This window comes from Lathyrus oleraceus, chromosome 6, assembly GCF_024323335.1.
Source record: "Lathyrus oleraceus cultivar Zhongwan6 chromosome 6, CAAS_Psat_ZW6_1.0, whole genome shotgun sequence".
Lineage (NCBI taxonomy): Eukaryota > Viridiplantae > Streptophyta > Magnoliopsida > Fabales > Fabaceae > Lathyrus > Lathyrus oleraceus.
Window position 1 is genome coordinate 35127307 of NC_066584.1, and position 20935 is coordinate 35148241.

The following is a 20935-nucleotide window of genomic DNA, read 5'->3' on the forward strand; positions in this document are numbered from 1 at the left end:
AATGGCACAACGAGCATCGGGACTGGCATGATGAGCATACAGGGATGTATCACAATCAACACGCCTGGCACCAAGACTTGGTTAAATGGCATCAGGTTTTCTATAACGAAATGGCCGGCTTTATGGATGATTGCCGTGCAAACCCTGGGATTATGGACAGCTTTAGAAGCACTGAAGTTCAGAATCGATTTAGGCGATACTCCTTCATGGGCCAAAATCCAGACACAATGCCTCCTCCTCCGCCTCCGCCAAGCTACCGAGATCCTGACAGACATGATGAGGAGTCCTGTGGTGGCAACAATCCAAATTAACCAACCACTCTTTCATCTCACTGCATTTCATTTCATATTGCTCATGTTTTATTTTGTTGCACATTATATGGTTTAGCTTATGTAACTCTTAAACTTGTTCGCACACTTAAAATGCTTTTCAATTTCTGTTTACCTCTATTTTGTTATTACCCTTACTGTTTGAATGATTCTTTGTGAATGATTCTTTAACTTGCAGCTTCTTTCTATGTGATTGATAGCCTATTATCCATTCTTGCCATGCCCTGCTTCACTTTCTGCTTGATAACTATGGTTCTTCCTCTTTTTGATGTTGACAAAGGGGGAGAAAAATGCAGATATGCACAAACTCAGGGGGAGTATCACACATCTTGCCAAGAATTTGCCATCATCAAAAAGGGGGAGTTTGTGAAAGAATTCTTTAACTTGAATTAACTTTTAATGATAGCAAATTGTGTGATCATCATCCAAATTGATTGTGCATTGCATTACATGATATATTTGTGTTCTTATTTTGTCCATCATCCCACTTTATTGTTGCATAAACATACATATAAATCTACATTGAAAATTCCCTTAAAATAACTATTAAAATGCATTTTATAACAGTATGTATCAATACATGAGCCTTTGCATCGATACATGTAACCTGTGATTAATTACAAAAAAATTTCTGCTCAGTATGCATCGATGCATACGAGCCATGCATCAATACATGGAAGGTCAAAAACTCCATGTATCGATACACACGATTCCTGCATCGATACAGGACTACTTGAGACTGCCTGTGCATCAATACATGAGCATTCAGCATCGATACATATCAGTGTAAAAATCACATGCATCGATACACACGATTTATGCATCGATACAGGACTACTTGAGACTGCCTGTGCATCAATACATGAGCATTCAGCATCGATACATATCAGTGTAAAAATCACATGCATCGATACACACGATTTATGCATCGATACATGAGTAATTAATTTCACCAAATATTCACACAACTTACAGTATGCATCGATACACACTGTTATGCATCAATACACAAAGTGGTTTTAAGTCATAACAGCAACTGTTTTGCAGCATATAAGTACAGGTTTTCATAGCAGGTAGCAGACACGAATTCATTGAGCAAAAAGACAATTGAACACAAGATCAAAGAAGTGTTGGAGCAATTGTCAGTGAGCACATAGAAACCTGAAAGAGACTTCATCTTCTTCATCTTCTCAATCACTCTTCTTTCAAGAACATTTACACATAACAATTCTTGTTCTTTGGATCAAAGAAGCATTGAGATAACGTTCAGTGGTGTGATCAAGGATCTAGCTGTGGGTTGCAGTGGAACGATCGAGGATCTAGCTGAGTCGAAGATTGAAGGGGGTTTCTAGGAAAAACCTACTGGTTTGTCCTTCAAGAACTGGTGTGTTCTTGAGGGTTTGGGAGTCACATTTGCAGAACAGATTCAGCCGCAGCGTTGCGTTTGGAGATCGGGGGATTTCGCAAGCAGGTCGTGGAACCGGTGAATTGTTTGCAACTTTGTGCAGGAAAATCTTGATCGAGCTCAGATCAAGTGAAGGTTTATACAAGAAGAGGTTCTTGGAGTTTAGAAATTCTGTCTTTGTATCAAAACCTTGTATCAACGGATTCGGCAATAATTGATAATCAAAGTTCTCAATTTCAATTGAAATTGAGAGGGAGACGTACCCACACGCGAGGACGACGTGGGGAACTTCCTTAACAAATCTCTGCGTATCGTACTCTTACCTTAATCTTCTTTACGTTTCAAAACTGTTTTGCAATTTCTGTTAGTGTGTGGTGATTGATCATATTTCTGGACAGCAGTGATAATAAAACCTTTAATCATACACCATTGCTGTTTATCATCAAACACTCACACACCAACTGTTTGATAAAATTAACTAAATTGTGTTCATTGGAAATAGTATTTGAGGATAAGCGCATTCAATCTGTTAATATTCTGTGTGTATTATTTCTGTCATTCTCATTAAAATCCAGCAACTGCACTTGCGTGTCCGGCTTTCTAGTAGCAGTTCAGAATAGACGGAAGTCGATTCGGGACTGCTTTTTCCGCTGTTTTTGAAAACTCTAATTAAACGTTAAATCCGTTAATTTTTAAAGAGGTGATCTATTCACCCCCCTCTCGATCACTAGCCACACCGTCTAACAACAACAAACTAGTGTTTAAGCCTCCGCCGAGAGTAGACAAGCCGGCGTTTAGCCTTTAGAACGCGATCTAAACAGCTGTTTGGTAAAAGACACCAACCAACCGTAGTTCCCCGAACTATGAATGCTCTAATTTCCTTATTACGCCATAAGGATACGTAGGCAAGAGATTGTTGTATCTTCGCGAGCAAACTAATAAAAAAACTTCCCCTTTCCTTTTTTGAGGTTCCCATCCATTTCTATTTTTAATATTTTATAACCCAAAGATAACAAACAAACATAAATTAACACTCTAAGCTCAAATTAGAACTAAAAGGTTCCCGTTGAGTACAACGGACGTAAGGGGTGCTAATACCTTCCCCTTACGTAATCCACTCCCGAACCCGAATATGGTTGCGACGACCATTATTCCATTTCCTAAAGGTTTTATCGATATTTTCCTATTCCTTTATTGGGATAAATAAAGTTCGGTGGCGACTCTGTTCGAACATTAATTTTTTCCGCGACCATCGCGAGGAATCGTATTTTTCGAGATGTGACAGTTGGAAATGTAATTCTTTGTGTCAAAACACCATTTTCGACAGAGTCTGTTGTTGTCGAAATGTTGTGTAGATTTTGTATAACTGTCAGAATTTCGTAGAAGTATATCTCAATTAAAATTTAAACTTAACTCTAGTTTGTGTTTTAGCTGAGTTATGTTAGTTGGAGATTGATTGGTGTGCAAGCAATCTCAGTCTATAAATAGGGAGGCACCTTATCATTGTTTACAATGCAGTTGCATATAGAAAATTGAATAAAATTTTCAATTTAATAGCAGAGAAAAACTTCGTAGAAATATTCTCCTTCTTCTCCTTTTTCTCTTAAACCCTAATTTCCTTTTCTTCCTCAATTCATCTTTCTTTTCCTCTTTCATTATCAATTGTGTAGCAGAATCATCTTGCAACTAAGGTTGGTTGATTGACTCAAGTGAAGAGTGAAGAATAAGAGTAATCAATCAGAAAGATTGATTCGAAATTTTCCATAGGTTTGATGCAATTCCAACATCAGGAATTTGGCAAAATTCCAACAAACACCACACTACTTTATCACGAACCCTTAACCGTATTCGTACTTATATCTCCTTTACAACCGTTGTTAAACATGTTATTAGTAGTACTGAATGAATCAACTACATTTAGGAATGAAAATTGTGCTCCAATTATAGTTAGTAATATAGAGGTTCCATTAATGAGAAAAATATTCACAATCACCGAGAACATGTATAATAGACTCTCCATAAGTATTCAACCTAATAAATGTAATAACATATGTCATTTTCCATGCTTTTAAAGAAAAGATGTGATTCTCTTAGGACCATTTGGTTCCAAGCAAGAGAAAAAAAATATCAAAATCGTATGAATTGGCATAATCAAATCTCAAAAATTCAAAAATGGACTTTATTGAGAAAGCTCAATCATTCATGAGAGACCAACACAAGTAGTCACTGCAACTAATTCAGGACGACTTAATAAAGGCAATTCTACCACAATTTTGACCAGGAGAAAATATATCAATTTATTCGACTTTCAACTAGTGATGTTTGTATAACTCATAATTTGAAACATAGTTTAACCACAAGGGATATTAGAATCCATAAAAAAAACATATTTTGGCCATCATTGATAATCAAGAATAAATTTGCATTAATACAAAGTCAAACTTAACAATGTCTTTCCAAATAGAATTGACTCGACACTACTAATGAACTTTAGGGATGAAGGAATGATCCTTACAATTATATTTTGCACGAAATCATTAACAGTATAAGAAATTATTTGCCAAGCTAACTTTATAAAATAAGTTTGATTAAGGATCTAAAGAATGCAAAAGTGTCCAGAGTTGTTTCACCAACATCATCATTAATAAGGTGTGAACACATTTCTATGCAGAAAATGAAAACATATGAGAGAAATATGATCCCTTTTTCTAATCCTCTTTGAAGATTTTAAATTTTTAATGGACCATCATTCTGCTTAATAACTATGAAGACAAAAAATACAACGTTCAATCACTTTTATTTAGTAATGTATTATGAGAAGAGTCACCATTTCAGAAATGAAATTCTACTCAAAATTATTCTCCAAATCGAGTTTAAGAACCATATAATTTTTCATCTCATTAAGTTTATACGCAAAGTATATAGTTTCTTGAAGTAAGAGGATCATATGAGGTAGTTTCTTTGAAATATATCTTAGAAGTTTATTTTTAGCACGAAATCAAATATTTATTTCATAAATATTATAAAATTAAAGTAAAAATAATGAGTAAATCAGAAACAAGAGTAAATCTGAAAATACATATGAAACATGAAAACACAAAAAAAAATCTATATTAAAAAATCTCATCCACAAGCTTTTATAGATCTTAAGAAGAAAATGGAAGAAAAACAAAACATGAGCTTCAATCTATGAAACTCTTATGAAAAAATATTTTAAAAAATAAAAAGGAAATCAAATAAAAGAGTGAGATTTACCAAGTTTCATGAATGCACATTCCTCAAACTTCTTCGGATCATTTCAATATCTGAATGCAAAAAATCAAAATATACAATGTAAGTCAGTCTCTAACTTCATAAGATGAAGGCATGAATCTTCATCAAATTTTCAATGCACATAGAAAGGTAGAAATGAAGTTATAACATATTCAGAACAGAAAAAAAATTGGGAAAATGTTTTTAAGAGGAAGAAGAAAATAAAATGAATACATGAAGAAAATAAAATCATTTTACCTATTTTATGGAAGACAAAAATTTCGGAGATGAAGGTGAAATAGCTTGCCGAGAACAGAAAAATGAAGTTTGAAAAGAGGAAGGAGATGAAAAATGAAAATGTGGAGTAAGAGAGAATAATAAAAAAAATGTATAATATTGATATGGTGGATACTATACAAGGTAATTAGGCTGGAAATGTGTCAAGTTGAACTCGCCTCGACTCATTAAGAATTGATTCAATTCAAATCTCGGTTTGAATTCGACATAAACTTTTTTTAAGCTCAAACTCGACTCATTATAAATTCACGAATAATTGAGTTCAATTCGTTAGGTTCAATTCACTTGCTTCACCAACTTAAATTCTATTTTTATGGTTTTTTTTATATATTTAAAATTTTAAATTAAATTTTTTAAATAAAATATTAAAATAAAATAGAAGTTATTAGATTGAAATTTAACTTTGTCTCAAAAATCTACTCATTCAAAAACTACACAACTTTTAAGCTATACATTTGAAAGTTTAATTTAAAAACTACTCAATTGAAGTTTAAATCTGTATAAAAAATACACAACTTCTTCTAAATATTTATGAACCTTACAAATCAAATAAAATAGTACACTAAGATTACTAGATATTGATACATTTCCATCACATAATGATTACACCACTTACAACCTTTACTGAAAGTGTTATTTTAGCAAATGATATTATGCATCCAACAATGATGACTTTAAATGTAATTGTCAGCTTTACTACCATAACTAACTAATATGAAAGAGACAATATAGGATTAAGATTTGGAGTAAATCTTAATCTACTCTTAAAAATAATATAATCCTTGACATAAATAATTGAGTTGACTCACCAATCTAACGAGTCGAATTATGTATAGTTAAAGTTCAGCTTATTTAATTAACGAATTTAGTTTTTCGCTCATATTCAACTCGTTTGATTCATAAACCTAATTCAACGATTTAATTGTCAAACCGAATTTTGAATTATTTTCGATTTGATTCGGTTAATTGTCGGTGTAAAGGGAGATTAGAAGCAAACTAAATACTAAAACGGCATAGAAAATAAAAAGTCCCCATAATCAAAATTGAATTATATAGAAAGATAGGGGCACCGATGACATTTCCGTCCAATGAGTTGGTTCCTATTGAACCAAATACTAAATCTGTTGGAAAAACAAATTTTTGGACACTAAAAACCTCCCCTTTGGACGCATAAAATTGATGTTTCCAGAATCATCAATCTTCTTATATTATATTATAGATGAATCTCATAAATAGAATAATTGCTTTTTCTTCACCCATCTATTAAAGGACTATTATAAATAGAATAATTGCTTTTTCTTCACCCATCTATTAAAGGACCCGTTTGTTTTATTTTTTTTAAATGATTTTTATAGTGTAATATATTTTGATGTAAAAAAATTTACAATTTTTTTTTATAAAAGTTTTAAATAAAAATTTAATTTAAATAATTATTCTAAAAATATTACTTTAGGTATTTCATCATTTTATCAAATTCTTTTTTATATCAAAATTTTAAAAATCACTTAATTTTCAAACTATTTCAAATAGTTTTTCATAAAAATCATTTTTGAAATAGAACATTTTTAAAAAAACTGTGATTTTGACTCTACTTTGATCTTCAATAATGTAAATTTATGTTATAGTATATAAAAACTAATATTTAAATTTATAAAAAATAAAATTAAAAAAACTTTTAATATTTTATAAAACATTTATGTAAAATCCATTTTAAAAAATAAAAAGAAAAAATCCATTTTTCTAAACATAAAACAAGCTCAAAACCCATCTTAAATTTTAACCAATTCAACTAATTTGATACCCTTATATTGGGACGAACCGTCCAATGTCATGTTAGTTGAATGAGTAATGTTATTTCCAAAATATTACATCTGCATTGTTATGCATTTTCATTGTAAGTGTACCTCATCTCATATGATTGCATTCTATTGTTAAATATACAATCAGATAGTATAAAATGTATATATGTAGAATTCTTCTCCTCTATAAATAATCGCAGCCATTCAACAAATCCAAACTGAATTATTGGTTTGAAGAATCAGAAGGAATTTTGCTAAGGAGCCAAACTAAGAGCACACCAACAAGAGCACCAGAAAGATGTGCAATGTGATTGACATTTTGCAACGAGTAGCCTCCACGAAAGGTTCCTGGTAATGATGCTGAAGCTTGAGCTGCTTCCATAACCTATTACACTCGCAAACAACAGATCAATTATAAAGGACATTGATGCTCCTAGTTGTTCAAGCATAACCCAAATAGCAATACCAAAATATAAGCAGTTTTATCTTTTGAAACAAGCAAATCATTTCATTAAATTATCAGTATAAAAAATGAAAGATACCATAACATATTGCAAGCCTTTTATGCAGCATAAGTCATGGACACATCATGATACAAATTTGACACATGTGAAGTGAAGGGTGCACTATAGAGGTTAATTAAAGTGCAAAGTTATGACCATTAATTGAAAAACAAAAGGTAAGGTTCTAACTGCTTCATAGTTTGTTATGTACCTGCATATATTTGATAGCAATCTCAATCCCGGAGTTTTAAATCAATGATTATGAGCAGAAGAATATAAAAATTAATTATAATCACACTTTCACCGCAAAAGTACACGTGAAATTTACAGGAAAAGAATTCCAATATATCTTTAAAAGATGAAAATTTGAAAGGTTGTGATATTTTTATTAGTGACTTTTGCAAAGCTCTGCAATCATTTAGAGTTGTTTTAGAGTCAAAATTTTTTTTCTGTTCCTCATGCTTACCTTCTCTACAACAAACTGACCCAATATAAGCACTTCAAGGATCTTCCTCCAATCCCAGGACATCTAAATCAAATTGAACAAAAGTGTAAGAACTTAGAAGAAAACTGGAAACAAAAGAAATGTAAATTTCAGAATACAATTCCAGTTACCTTTACAAGGACACTGATAGTAAATAACCCAAAAACAGCACCAGAAGCTCCAACTGAGACTGTGTTTCTCGGTAAAATCAGCCAGGAAACAAGGTTTGCTCCAACACCAGTAAGAATGTAAGAAAGCCACAATGCAAAGCTACCTCCCTCTTCTTCAACAAGCTTCCCTGTTGCGAAAGCATCGAAATAAAAAATGTTCATGCTTCAATCTGATGACAAGTCACATCCCAGAAAGAAGAGTGACCCTGTCACCGCCTTACCAAATATGTATAAGAAGAAAAGGTTGCTAGAAAGATGTTTCCTGTACAAGTTAAAGCATTAATCAGTTGTAAAAATGGGGTATTGAGAAATGAGTTTGCACACCTAATAATAGAAAATGAAGAGGAAAACAAACAAAAAAAAGTCCAATCATGTTCCTGTGCAATACAATTCTTATGAAAACACAAGAAAATAAACACAACCATAGAAAATTGAAATGAAAGAAGAGTGTACTCACCAATTAGCATGACAAAATGTTGCTGTGAGAAACTGGAACCAATCAGGCCTGCTATGAAACAAATACAAAGCCTTGATGCCATCAACCTACATATGAAATGTCGGACATTCAATTTGGTCTATCAACTGTCATTCTCTATAAGCATAAACTATTCATGCTTAAAGTGAACGAACATTCAATTTGGTCTATCAACTGTCATTCTCTAGAAGCATAAACTATGATTGATGGATAAACAAATTAACATACCTGCAAGAAATGATCAGCGACGAATATACCAATATTAAGCAGTATGATCCAGAATATCCCGTTGACTCGTTTCTCCGGTTCCCTCTTCTTCAGCTCCGGCTTCCCCAGTTCCAACTGCGATATCATATCTAACCAATCAAACATAAATAATGAGATAAGATACAGATACACTACATAAGATGTTTGTAGTAATTTTTTACTCTTGCACAACACGAAAGCAAGGTGTTCGACAAAATGCCCCAACCGAACATGAACCAGACAGTTACATAGAGTTTGAATTAATGTGAAAGTTAGTTGCTAGTGAGAGTTTGGAGATTGGTTTTATGGCGGAGACGTACCGTACCTGATTTGTCGTTGTTGTTGTTGTTGCTGTTGCATGAAGTGAGAGAAGGGGTGCGAAACATGAAGAGGGAATGATGAGAGAGACGTGGGTGTGTGAGATTGGGAGTGGGTTTGATGTTGAATGTGGGAGGTGGAGAGGGAGAGAAGAAGAAGGAGTGGTGAATGGGTTTGCGACATGAGTTGAATTTGAAGGTTGTAACTGCAACTTGTGCCATTGTTAGTGAAGAAGAAGAAAAAGAAGAAGAAGTGTTGCGTTTTCGATTACTTTTAAGTTTCTACTATTTCTGGGCGTTATATTTTTTTTATAACCCCGTGAAAAATAAGAATATGTTTTTATATAATATTTTCTTTTGAAGTTACATGCTTGCTGCATGAAAATAGTTCATTTTTAACTTAACTTTCAGTTTTGAATTAATAAGACTATTTTTTCAATAATTATTAATTCAAAAAATTAATTTTGCATATTTTTTTAAAATTGCAAGTTTGTGCAATGACATCTTAATAAAATATTACTCACTATAAAATTGTCAAGGCTAAGACTAAAACCGCCATCGGTATCAACATTATATTATTAAATTAATCTTAAGAACACATTTTTTTATAGAATACTTTCATCTTAATTAATTACAAAAATATATTAAAAACACTCTCATTTTAATAAATTATAAAAATATATTAAAAACACTTTCATTTTAATAAATTATAAAAATATATTAAAAATGAATATTTACCATCTTATTTTTATTTTAACTAATTAGATTTAAATAATATTTTTTTAAAGAAATAAAAAATATCATAAAAATTATACACGCGTTAGCGTAATAAAAGAGTGGACACACAGACACCGAAGTGTCCGTCTCAACGTTAATATTATATAAAATAAGAGCTGATTAATTATCAAATTCTTTAATTTAATTTAATGTTTCACTCTGTTTTTTAATTATAAAATATTATAAATTAATCACTTTCTTTATCCTATTTATTCTTTTATTTTAATTTTTAGAAAAAAATATTAAATTCTGGTGACTTCGCATGACAGTAAGGATTGATAAAAATCTGAATCAATATACATAGTTAAAAACTATTTGTAGACTATTTAAATTTTGAGAGTTTTGTTTTCGGAGTATAGACAATTTATCAGTTTTTAACCTGACCATATCGTCAGAACTTACGATTTTTTTGTTATAAATTAACAGAAGAGACCAAATAAAATGACATAATTGAAATTAAAAAACTATTTTATAATATTTTTAAAATTAAAAGACTAAAACAAAATATTAAATAAAATTAAAGAACTAGAACATATACTAAACCTATAAAAAAAGTACTCTCATTTTTCATGGAGTTATCTAAAACAATAATAAGCATATCAAAAGAAAAATATTATTTTTTTTTGACAAAAATGACATTAAGGAAGAATAATCAAATTGAAGACACACAAGTCAACCTTACCCTGCACAACTTGAATTTAAACTCAACAATTTTTAATCATCTAGGTGTAAACAAAATACACGACAAACCCACTTAAAATCAACAATGTTTAATCATCTTGGTGTAAAAAAATGTATAACAAATCCACCTAAAATCCCACCATCAAATATAAGACTTATAATTTAATACGGACATCAAATAAAGTTAAAGTTAAAGTACTCAAACATGTATTAAACATGTATTAAGTCTATAAAAAAAATACTCTTATTTTTTATTTTTTTTTTAAATAATCATGTTTTTCAAATAAAATACAAAAATAACCAAGTTTTTAATTTTTTTTCCAAAATAATCATATTTGGGAGAGAATGCTTCGGAGGAGTTGGCGCACACCTTAAAATTTTAGAGGAGACGTCAGTTGTATTGACGCCTATGCATTGGGCTCCTAAAGGAGGAGCCAATGCAAGTGGCACCTGCTTGGGCCTCCTAAAGGAGGCGCCAAGGGGAGTGGCGCCTTAGTCTCCCTCCTAAAGGAGGCGCCAATAGACATGGCGCCTTAGTGTGTGTGTGGTGAGTGTATGCGCCACCACATCTAGCGCAAACACCCCCTTCCTGTTATTTTTTTTATTTTTTTCTATTTTAATTATTTTTAATTATATTTTTTTATAATATTTTTTGTTTTTAATATTTCAAATTTATTATTTAATATATAATAAATAAAAATAAAAATAAAATAACTTCATTAAATATATAATAATTGATTACATTAGAAAGACCAAAAACCTAATGACTCGTCCGATTATAACGTCCCCCGGTTCCACATCCCAGTGCGTTAGGTTGTCTCCGAGATCTTCCACGATTTTCTTGAGGTGTTTGTGGTCTTTGGGTGTTGACCTGATCGAGCGATGACTGGTTGGAAGGTCCGACAGAAGTTCTGATGGTATTTGACAGATGTGTCATCATTTGCTCTCAATATCCGGATGGACTCTGGCCAACGGCGCTTCCGTAATGGAGTTCGGTGTCCATGTCATTGTAGTTAGGGCGTTGGGGTTGGGTGAATTGGGGACGGTATAGTTGCCCAAATTGGGCCATTGAGTCGTTTTGAAAACGAAGCAATGGTTCTTGGGGCGTACTATAGTTAAATATATTGCTCAGAATTTCATGCGAGAAATCAAAGATAAGACGTTGCGTAAGAAGGTTGTCAATGCAGGTTACGCATTGACAGAACCTTCTTTCAAACACTATCACGAGGAAATAAGATTGTCGAACGAAGATGCGGTTCGGTGGATCGATAGTATTCCGTTGGAGAAGTGGACTAGGGCATACGACGGCGGACAACGTTGGGGCCACATGACAACAAATCTTGTGGAATCAATGAACTCTGTCTTCAAAGGAATTTGTAACCTACCAATAACCGCTTTGGTGCAAGCTACATATTTCAGGCTAGGGGCGTTGTTTGAAACCAGACGCTCAAAATGGAGTTCCGTGATGCAATCTGGACAGTTGTTTAGTGATGCTTCAATGATATTCATCAGACATGAAGCTGCCAAAGCATACACACACGTGGTTACGGTATTTGACCGAACAAAAGGTTGGTTTAGTGTTGTCGAGTCCATGGATCACAATGAGGGCATGCCAATGGGACAATACAGAGTCGAATTAGATAGAGGTTGGTGAGACTGCGGAAGGTTCCAAGCCTTTCGTACCCCCTGCTCCCATGTCATAGTGGTGTGCTCAAAGGTTCGAAGGGATCCATCCTACTTGCTATCTGAAGTTTACAAATTCGTCAGCCTTTCGAATGTTTATAAAATTAGTTTTTCAGTAGTGGCAAAAGAGGATTATTGGCCAGAATATCAAGGGGACATCGTCTGGCACAACGAAGTTATGCGAAGGAAGAAAAAGGGTCGCCCTAACAGCACCCGGATTCGAACCGAAATGGATACGGCGAACAAAATGGTTAGACTATGTAGTTCATGCCATCAACCAGGTCACAATCGTAATAACTGTCCTAGTGTTGGAACGAGCACAACCAGATAAATTCAGATGTACCTCTGTTGCTATATATGAAAACTTAAATTTATTTCAAAGTACCTCTATTGCAATATATGGAAAATTAATTTTAATTCATAGTAGACGTCTGTGATGAAAAGACAGTTGTTCATAAAAAATAACACAAACAATTAAAACAACTTGAATACAAAAACTATGCGATCACAACCATTAAAACAATTTTGAACATGTACTGCATCATCCTACGAGCGTCTTGGTCGGTCTTAATATCCACCCATTCACGCACTTCTCCGTTTTGGTTGAACGTGGACACAAGTCATTGTATTCTTCTAATCCGTTCACCCTCTCCAATTTCTCCCTCTAACAACTATACAACGTCTGATTAAGACGTTCAAACGTATCTGTGTTCCAAAGTCAAACCTGTATCAGAGCCGCAACGGCAGAAAATATTACATCAGCATTTCGTTTCTGAATGTATGCAGACATTGTTAAAACAAAGAAAATTAAAATTGATGGTTGGACTAGACTAGGAGATGAATTTGAGTGAAAATAATTGTATGCAAGGTGATGGTATTTATAGAGGCGAAAGATGAATTGGACAAAACACGTAGGCGTCAGTTGAAGTGGCAGCCACATGACACAGACACACAGGCGCCACAAAAAGTGGCACCTTGCATACACTCACACTAAGGCGCCATGTCTATTGTCGCCTCCTTTAGGAGGGAGACTAAGGCGCCACTCCCTTTGGCGCCTCCTTTAGGAGGCCCAAGCAGGCGCCATTTGCATTGGCTCCTCCTTTAGGAGCCCAATGCATAGGCGCCAATACAACTGGCGCCTCCTCTAAAATTTTAATGGGTGCGCCAACTCCCTCGGCGCATCCTCTCCCAAACATGGTTATTTTGAATTATTTTTTTGAAAATTTGGTTATTTTCGTATTTTATTTGAAAAACATGGTTATTTTAAAAAAAAAATCCTTATTTTTCATAGAGTTATCAAATCAAAAACAGTAATAAGCATATCAAAAGAAAAAGATTTTTTTTTTGCAAAATGACATGAAAAAGATTAATCAAATTGAAGACACATAAGTCAACTTCACTTTGCACAACCTAAATTTAAACTCAACAATATTTAATCATTTTGGTATAAAAGTAAATAACGATAAATCCACCTAAAATCAACAATGTTTAATCATCTTAGTGTACAAGAATGCATGACAAATCCACCTAAAATCACACCATTAAATAGAAGACTTGTAATTTAATTTTACTCTTGAGAATAATAGGAATAATATAAGTTTTGAAATTTAAAATAGTAATAAAGATGACAATACACATTAAACTCACAAATATATTGCTATGAGTCTTTCCAATGACTAATTCTTATATGAGAGGTTTAATTGATCTACTAAATATTTGAAGCACACATCATTTAAAAATATATATAAATAGTTTTGATAATTTTACACTAAAATTTGATAAAGTGTTTATTTTTTAATTTATATTTTTACATTGAAAATTAATAAAAATAAATTTTAACTTATATCTTTGTGTTTAAAGTTTCACTAAATATTTTTATATTAATATTTGTCACATACATCATTTAAAAATAGACGTGTTATTAATTTTAACTAAAAATATGTGACAAATTACTTAAATTATTTAAATTTAAAATATAAAAATAAATTTTGTAAATGAACTAAAATAGGAGAATAAAATTTTAAGTAAACTTAACATTTAAAAGTAAATAAAAAATATCTTAGAACAATTTTTAAAAACTTAAAATAAATGTGGGAATGTGGTATCCAATGAAAAAAATCAAAATATGATATAAATTAATTTATACTATTAAATAATTTATGAAAGAACATTATATTATTAAATAATATATAAAATAATATATAATTTAGGTAATAAACTCAGTTGCATTATAATATTAAAATAAAATTAAAATATTATATGAATTATGTTGGAATTAAATATCAATCTTGGATATAATTCAAATCAATTTCGATGAACAAGAATCATTCTTTCTGATTTGGTTTATGTTAAGAAATAACAATATGACGTCGTTATGTTTACACCAAATCTGATTTCATGTGGTAGCTTTTGCACGTCTTCGTGCACACGACATAAATTTGTGTCTTTGCGTCACGATTTTAATTCGTGCATATATTCATTTCACTTTACCCTTTCGATTCGATTGCAATGAAAATGTGTTGTGAATATGTCGTGTGCGCTACCATATCCTATCTTTTGGCTTACTTTGTATCAATTTTATTCCATTGTCTATCTTTATTTCATTTCTCATTTGACAAAAGGTATCCCCTTCTCCGGGTTGTATTGCTTTCCTAACTTAATCATTTTCTTTTGAGTTACTTTTTATCTCAATTAATTGCTAACTCAAGAATAAAATCAACTACTTTCAAAAAAACACAAAAATAAGCTTGATCCAATGTCGAGCAACTTTCACAAAAAATAAATCATTTCAAACCATTGACCATTTCCATCCAATTTCAAAAACATTAAACCATTTTCAAATTATTTGTCGTCTATTTAATTCAAACCTCGATTAACATCAAGTGGTTTTCCTTAATCAAATGTAATATTATACCCATTTTTCTTAACAAATGTGAAAGAAAATTACCGTTAGAGTCTAGAAGTCCGATGAAACCTCGAATGATTGGTCCCGAGGCCCACATTTTGGGTTAGCCCTTCATTCTTTTCTTCACTCCTAAAATACTTAATAAATTGGGACTAAAAAGGACTGTTGGAGTCTAGCATTCCGGTGAAACCCTTGAACAATTGATTTCAAGGCTTACGTCTTGTTCTTATTGAGCGTTTATTGTCTGTCTAACAATTTCTTAAATGCTTGAATGAAAAAGGACCATTGGAATCTAACATTCCGGTGGAATCCTCGGACGATTGGTCTCGGGGCTTATGTCTCGTTTTCATGAAATATTTGTCATTCACTTGTAAAACATTTAACAAATCCATACTTTTAATTTTAAACAAAATGTATTTTGTCTCGAGACGATGTAAGACAACGCTTCATCCACTTGAATGTGTGAGTAAGCTAGCGATGTTGCATGCTAATGTTGATTTGTAAATCCATTATGTCACGATGCAAGCGTTCCCTTCTCTACTGATTTTGGGTAACAAGCAGTGTTTTTCAGTCGATTGAGAAAAAATAGCTTTCGCTAAAATCGACCAACAAACAAAATATTTTTCTACCCAAAACTATGTAGCCTTGAGTTCTCCATCGCACTCAAAGATACGTAGGAGTAAGACCAGCAATCTTGTCAGACAATTAATATAAAAAAAAAACTTTTTGTAACCCCTTTTTCTTTTCTCTTTTCTCTTTAAATAATTCTAATTAAACAATTAACATAAGCTAACATTCAAATCATAAGTTTAACTAAAAGGTTCCCGTTGAGTACAACTGACGTAAGGCATGCTAATACCTCCCCCTTGCATAATCGACTCCCAAACTCAAATATGGTTGCAACGACCATGTTCTTTTCAAATGGGTTATTGATATTTCCATATTCCTTCATTGGAATAAATAAAGTTCGATGACGACTTTGTTTGAACATATTTTTTCGCGAGCGTGTGATGCGCTTCTCCAAGGATCGTATTTTTCAAGTTACGAGATGCGCCAAGTGCAATTCGTCGACGTGTCTCGCTGGTTGTTGACGTTGAAATCTTGAAAAATGATGTCGTAGAAATGTTGGACAAAATCCATTTTTCAGAAAATACTAAGTCCTAATCTATATCCCAACATTTGAGGCTTCAATTTCTTTCGTTAGCAAACGGATTCGAAATTTCCTTTCAACATCTCATCTTTTTCTAAGTTTTCCTTTACTGTGCTAAGATTTGATCATGTCTAAAACCCCAACTAACAAACTTCTCCCAAAAAATGTCATTTTCGACTAAAAGAAGATATGGACGTTTTTTACTTTCTTTGACAGTGTTTCACCTAGTGGGCTGACGTCATTATCATGACTTTTCTGTCAAACGTCACCTCGAGAATGCACAACTTCCCACAATCCCATAACTCTTAATCATGGCTCTGTTCTTTTAGGACGACATGGCTAAGTACATGAAATCGTTTCAATTTTACCTCTAAAAACATGGCACGTGTCCAAGGATTCTCTACCTGTAGCTACCAGACTGCAATCTTCCATTCTTGCTGAAAATCAAGAATATGTTCTAGAGCCACCAAATCAAGAAGAAAAACTTCGTATTTACAAATCTCGGGTATTGATTCCTTATTCAATTTTTGGTAAAAATCCATGCACTTATAGGTCCACTGCATGGCCCTTCAGTGGATGTTGTTAAGCTAAGAGAGTTTTCCCCCTCTTACCACCGAACTAAACCCATTGTGAGTATCAAAGAACCCATACATTTAGAATACACGACTTCCACTATTCGCGTCTTCTATTTCACCCATTCCCCTAAGAGAAATGTGGATTATATTCTTTGGTTGAATAAAAGTGAAACCAAAATGGGCCAAACCTGGAAAAGTAGATGGATTTATGACTTAATTCAGTTGTCGAGGGTTAGTCCTCCTTACAGTCAAAACATGCTTGTCACAGCTTTATACTTCTGGTAAAGTAGCACCAATACATTTCAACTCCCTTGTGGAATGGTTACACCTACCCTTTTCGACATAACGTCCATTATTGCCCTTCTCCCAATTGGCGATAGTTTCGATCCAAATGAGAGAGATGGGGATACCTTCAATTCCAATACTAATTGTGCTAGTTTGCAGACGGAGCTAATCTTCCCGCCCCAACAAATCCTCCTACAATTGTATTGAGTGTATGGAGTACAACCTTGTTGTTTTCTTCTTTAAATGGCTCTTTTCCCTTTATGGATCTGAGGTTTCTTGTGTCGTCCCGTCCTCAGTAGTTGGATCCACCTAACCCTTGAGAGGGATCGCCTTTGCATATTTTTTGAGGTGTCCCTCATGAATTAGTCGCTCAATTTCCTTCTTGAGCTGGTAGCAGTCTTTTATGTGTCATCCTTTAAATTTATGGATTTTACACCATCTACCTAATTCAGGTTCTATAACATCTGCCTTTAGTGCTATATGCGCGTGGATATCATGCAAATGGATAACCTCCATCTAGATTGTTCACGACGAGTGTTTGGGGGTGTGAAGCTCTCCACTGCCTTTCCTACTTGCTTAAACGCAATTTTGTCCTTGATGAGTGAGGTACAATTTCTCTTCCGCGAGTGTTACGAGCCTTTAACGCTAGGTACACATTCTTTTTCACCTCAGGCCTGTTTCTCATAGTTGATATCCTTGCCCTTTATGTAACATTCATCCCTTGTGACTACATCTGCTATAAAATATGCCAGCCTTTAGGCGAGATACTTGTTAAAGTGCCCTGCCTTAAGAGCATTATGGAACTTCCCCATGAACATTTATTAGTTTGGGTAGTTGCCACTTATGGTAGCTTCATTGAAACGTGTGAGGTATTCCCTCAGTGACTATGAGGGACCATGTCGTATATTGAGCAGGCCGGTGGTGGATATCTTCTTGTGTCGATTGGTTGTAAACTTGTGCACGAGCTTCTTCACCATATATTGATAGATGGCGATAGAAGTTCAGGGTAGGATTATGTACCATTGTAAGGTCGCATCTCTAAAAATGTCAGACAACAACTTGCACTTTAGGGAGTCATGCCCTACGATGATAGCCATCTATGTGTTAATGGAGGCGACATGTTCATAAGGATCACTACGCATATTTGACTTCGCCAATGAGGGAGGCTTGAAACCTTCAGGGACAAATGCTTCTCATATTTTGTCTGAAAGTGGCTGAGGATCCAATTTCTCTTTTGTGTGGGTAGCTTAATGTTGACGTTGTTGGATGTTGTGGACATTATTCTATGGAATTTGATTTTAGGGATGTAATTCGTCCATGGCGACACACCTTTCCTCCAAGGCATTGGAATCATTTCTATCCCCCGGGGTCTTTTACATGCAAGCTATCCCACAATTGCTAACTTAAAAGGCGAATGTCTTGGGCCATGAGCCTAACAGATGGTGCCAATTCCACAAAATCAAAGGGCATCATACTGAAGACTGCTATCAACTCAAGAATGAGATAAAACACATGCTCCAAAAGGTCCACCTGAAGAAGTATTTTAAGGGTGACTCAGTCCAAAGGTCAGGTAGATCTAAATCTCAAGGGAGAAATGCCTATGGGAATCCGAGGTCCAAAAAGGGAAAAGAATCGAGCAAGGGAGCAACAAATGAGTTGTATGCCACACCCTTAATACCATAATTGGAGGATTCATCTGGGGAGGATAGACTAGTTCGACCCGTATACGATACGTTCACCAAATCCTAACCATTTAAGGCTCATCCACTAGTTCTGAGGCAGGCGAGCTAGAAGCCCAGAAATCCGATATCGCTTTTTTTTAAAGGGATGATGCGTGCATCAATCCTCATAATAACGAACTAATGGTCATATCTGTAAGGTGTGACAATCAAGAGAGTACCAACTAACCAAGGAAGCTATGCAGATATAAACTATTGGGATGCTTGTGAGAAGCTTCTCCTAGAGCTAGACAACCTCAAATCTTTCTAGGGATCATTATTAGAATTTTTCAGAAAACAAGTGCAGATGAAGGGTTATATAACGCTCAAAACCACATTTGGAGCAGAAGAAAATGCCAGACATATTAAGGTAAGGCACCTCGTTATAGATGTTCCTTCTTCATATAACATGATTATAAGGCGACAAGACATCAATCAACTATGAGCCACCCTGTTTGCATTATATATTTTCACGAAGTACCCATTCTCATATGGGGGAGTTAGGGTTATCCAAAGAGATCGGGAGATTTCTAGGAAGTTCTACCTCGAGAGCCTAAAGCTGAATAAGACTAGGACCCTGTGGGGGTGAACGTTGCAGGCATAAAGTTGGGACCAAGCCACAAGATCAAAATCCCATGGATGAAGACCTGACCAATCCATTCCCTGAAAACACGTAGGAAACTGAATAAGATCTTTGTTAAAAGTGTTTAATTATTTAGGTGTTTACCCATATTTAGCTTCGTTTGTTTTACTATTTCGGTTTATTTAGGAGAACTAAAATCTCTGTTGCTTGTAAGGTTAAGTTTATGACATTCTTTGTTTTTGCGGGGAGCACTCTTTTTACTTGTGTGTGTTTAAGGAGGTGTATGGGTTTTTGTAAGACCCTGCATTATTATATGAGTTGGGAATATTGTTTTATTTGCAAGAAATTGAAGAATGAAATAGATCTTATCAAAATATCCATATGAGGATACCTTATAAGCTATATCGTCATGAAGGAATCCTTATAACCCATTTGAGGTGATTACTTATGTTAGATCCCCGCGAAGGAATACTTGCCTCTGACTTAAGGTGATTACATATTTTGGATCCTCACGAAGGAATCCTTGTCGCCCATTTAGGAGATCACACACATTGGATCCTCAAACGAGAATCCTTGTTGCCCTTGGAGGAACATTATCACCATCACATAGGAATCATTATTCTCTAAAAGAACACCAAGGGCGAAACCTAGTCGAAGGACATCTCAAGATAACTCGCACAAAAACAATAATAATAAAATCATGGAGTCAAATAGAAAGTAAAGCTCTCAAGGGAAACAAACAATGTTACACAAAAAATCACTTATTGCATAACTAAAAAGGTCGACAAGGGCATGAATACATAATTAAGCTATTCATTATCCCTCTTTGGGAACCCACATTTCCTCAGAAGAATTTTGTTGTCCGGTCTCCTCTAGATTAATTTCCTCCACCACTTTGTTGCCATCATGATCAACTTGGAAGTATTTAACGGGGGAAGTGTATGGCTTGTCAGAGGAAAGACATTCCTCATAATTCACCAGCTGGGCATCACATATAACTTTGAATATATCCATAGGGCTTAAATCCAACTTAGGATGAAGGAATGCCACATGTTCCTTCGCCCCACTTAAAGTAAATATCATAGGTCTCCAACAGATCATCCTTAAGTACAAACACCTCTTCTTATAGCTTATTCTTCGAGTTGATGGCGTTGTATAAAGAAACCTATAATTTTTGCTCGGAGATGGAAAAATCACGAGCCTTGGCCTCTACTTCTTGGAGCTTGGACATCAAGGCCCCATTCTTCTTCTATAAGGCCTATATTATAACCCAACTTTTGGAGAGATCCCCTTGGTAGCCT

At 34.0% G+C, this 20935-nt stretch overlaps 1 protein-coding gene across 2 annotated transcripts; it reads right to left on the reverse strand.

The window, feature by feature from the left end:
- Nucleotides 1-7052: 7052 nt before the first annotated feature.
- On the reverse strand, nucleotides 7053-9590 carry LOC127091719 (rhomboid-like protein 11, chloroplastic). 2 transcript variants are annotated; one of them, XM_051030403.1, is made up of 7 exons: nucleotides 9281-9590; nucleotides 8943-9056; nucleotides 8697-8782; nucleotides 8461-8501; nucleotides 8201-8367; nucleotides 8052-8114; nucleotides 7053-7467 (listed from the first exon to the last, which is right to left on the reverse strand). In XM_051030403.1, the coding sequence occupies exons 1-7, from the start codon at nucleotides 9497-9499 to the stop codon at nucleotides 7306-7308; spliced, it is 852 nt and encodes a 283-aa protein (XP_050886360.1). In that variant the 5' UTR covers nucleotides 9500-9590; the 3' UTR covers nucleotides 7053-7305. The 2 variants fall into 2 exon arrangements, with proteins under 2 accessions (XP_050886360.1, XP_050886359.1); XM_051030402.1 differs by having other exon boundaries at nucleotides 8943-9070; nucleotides 9286-9587.
- Between the last annotated feature and the right edge of the window lie 11345 nt (nucleotides 9591-20935).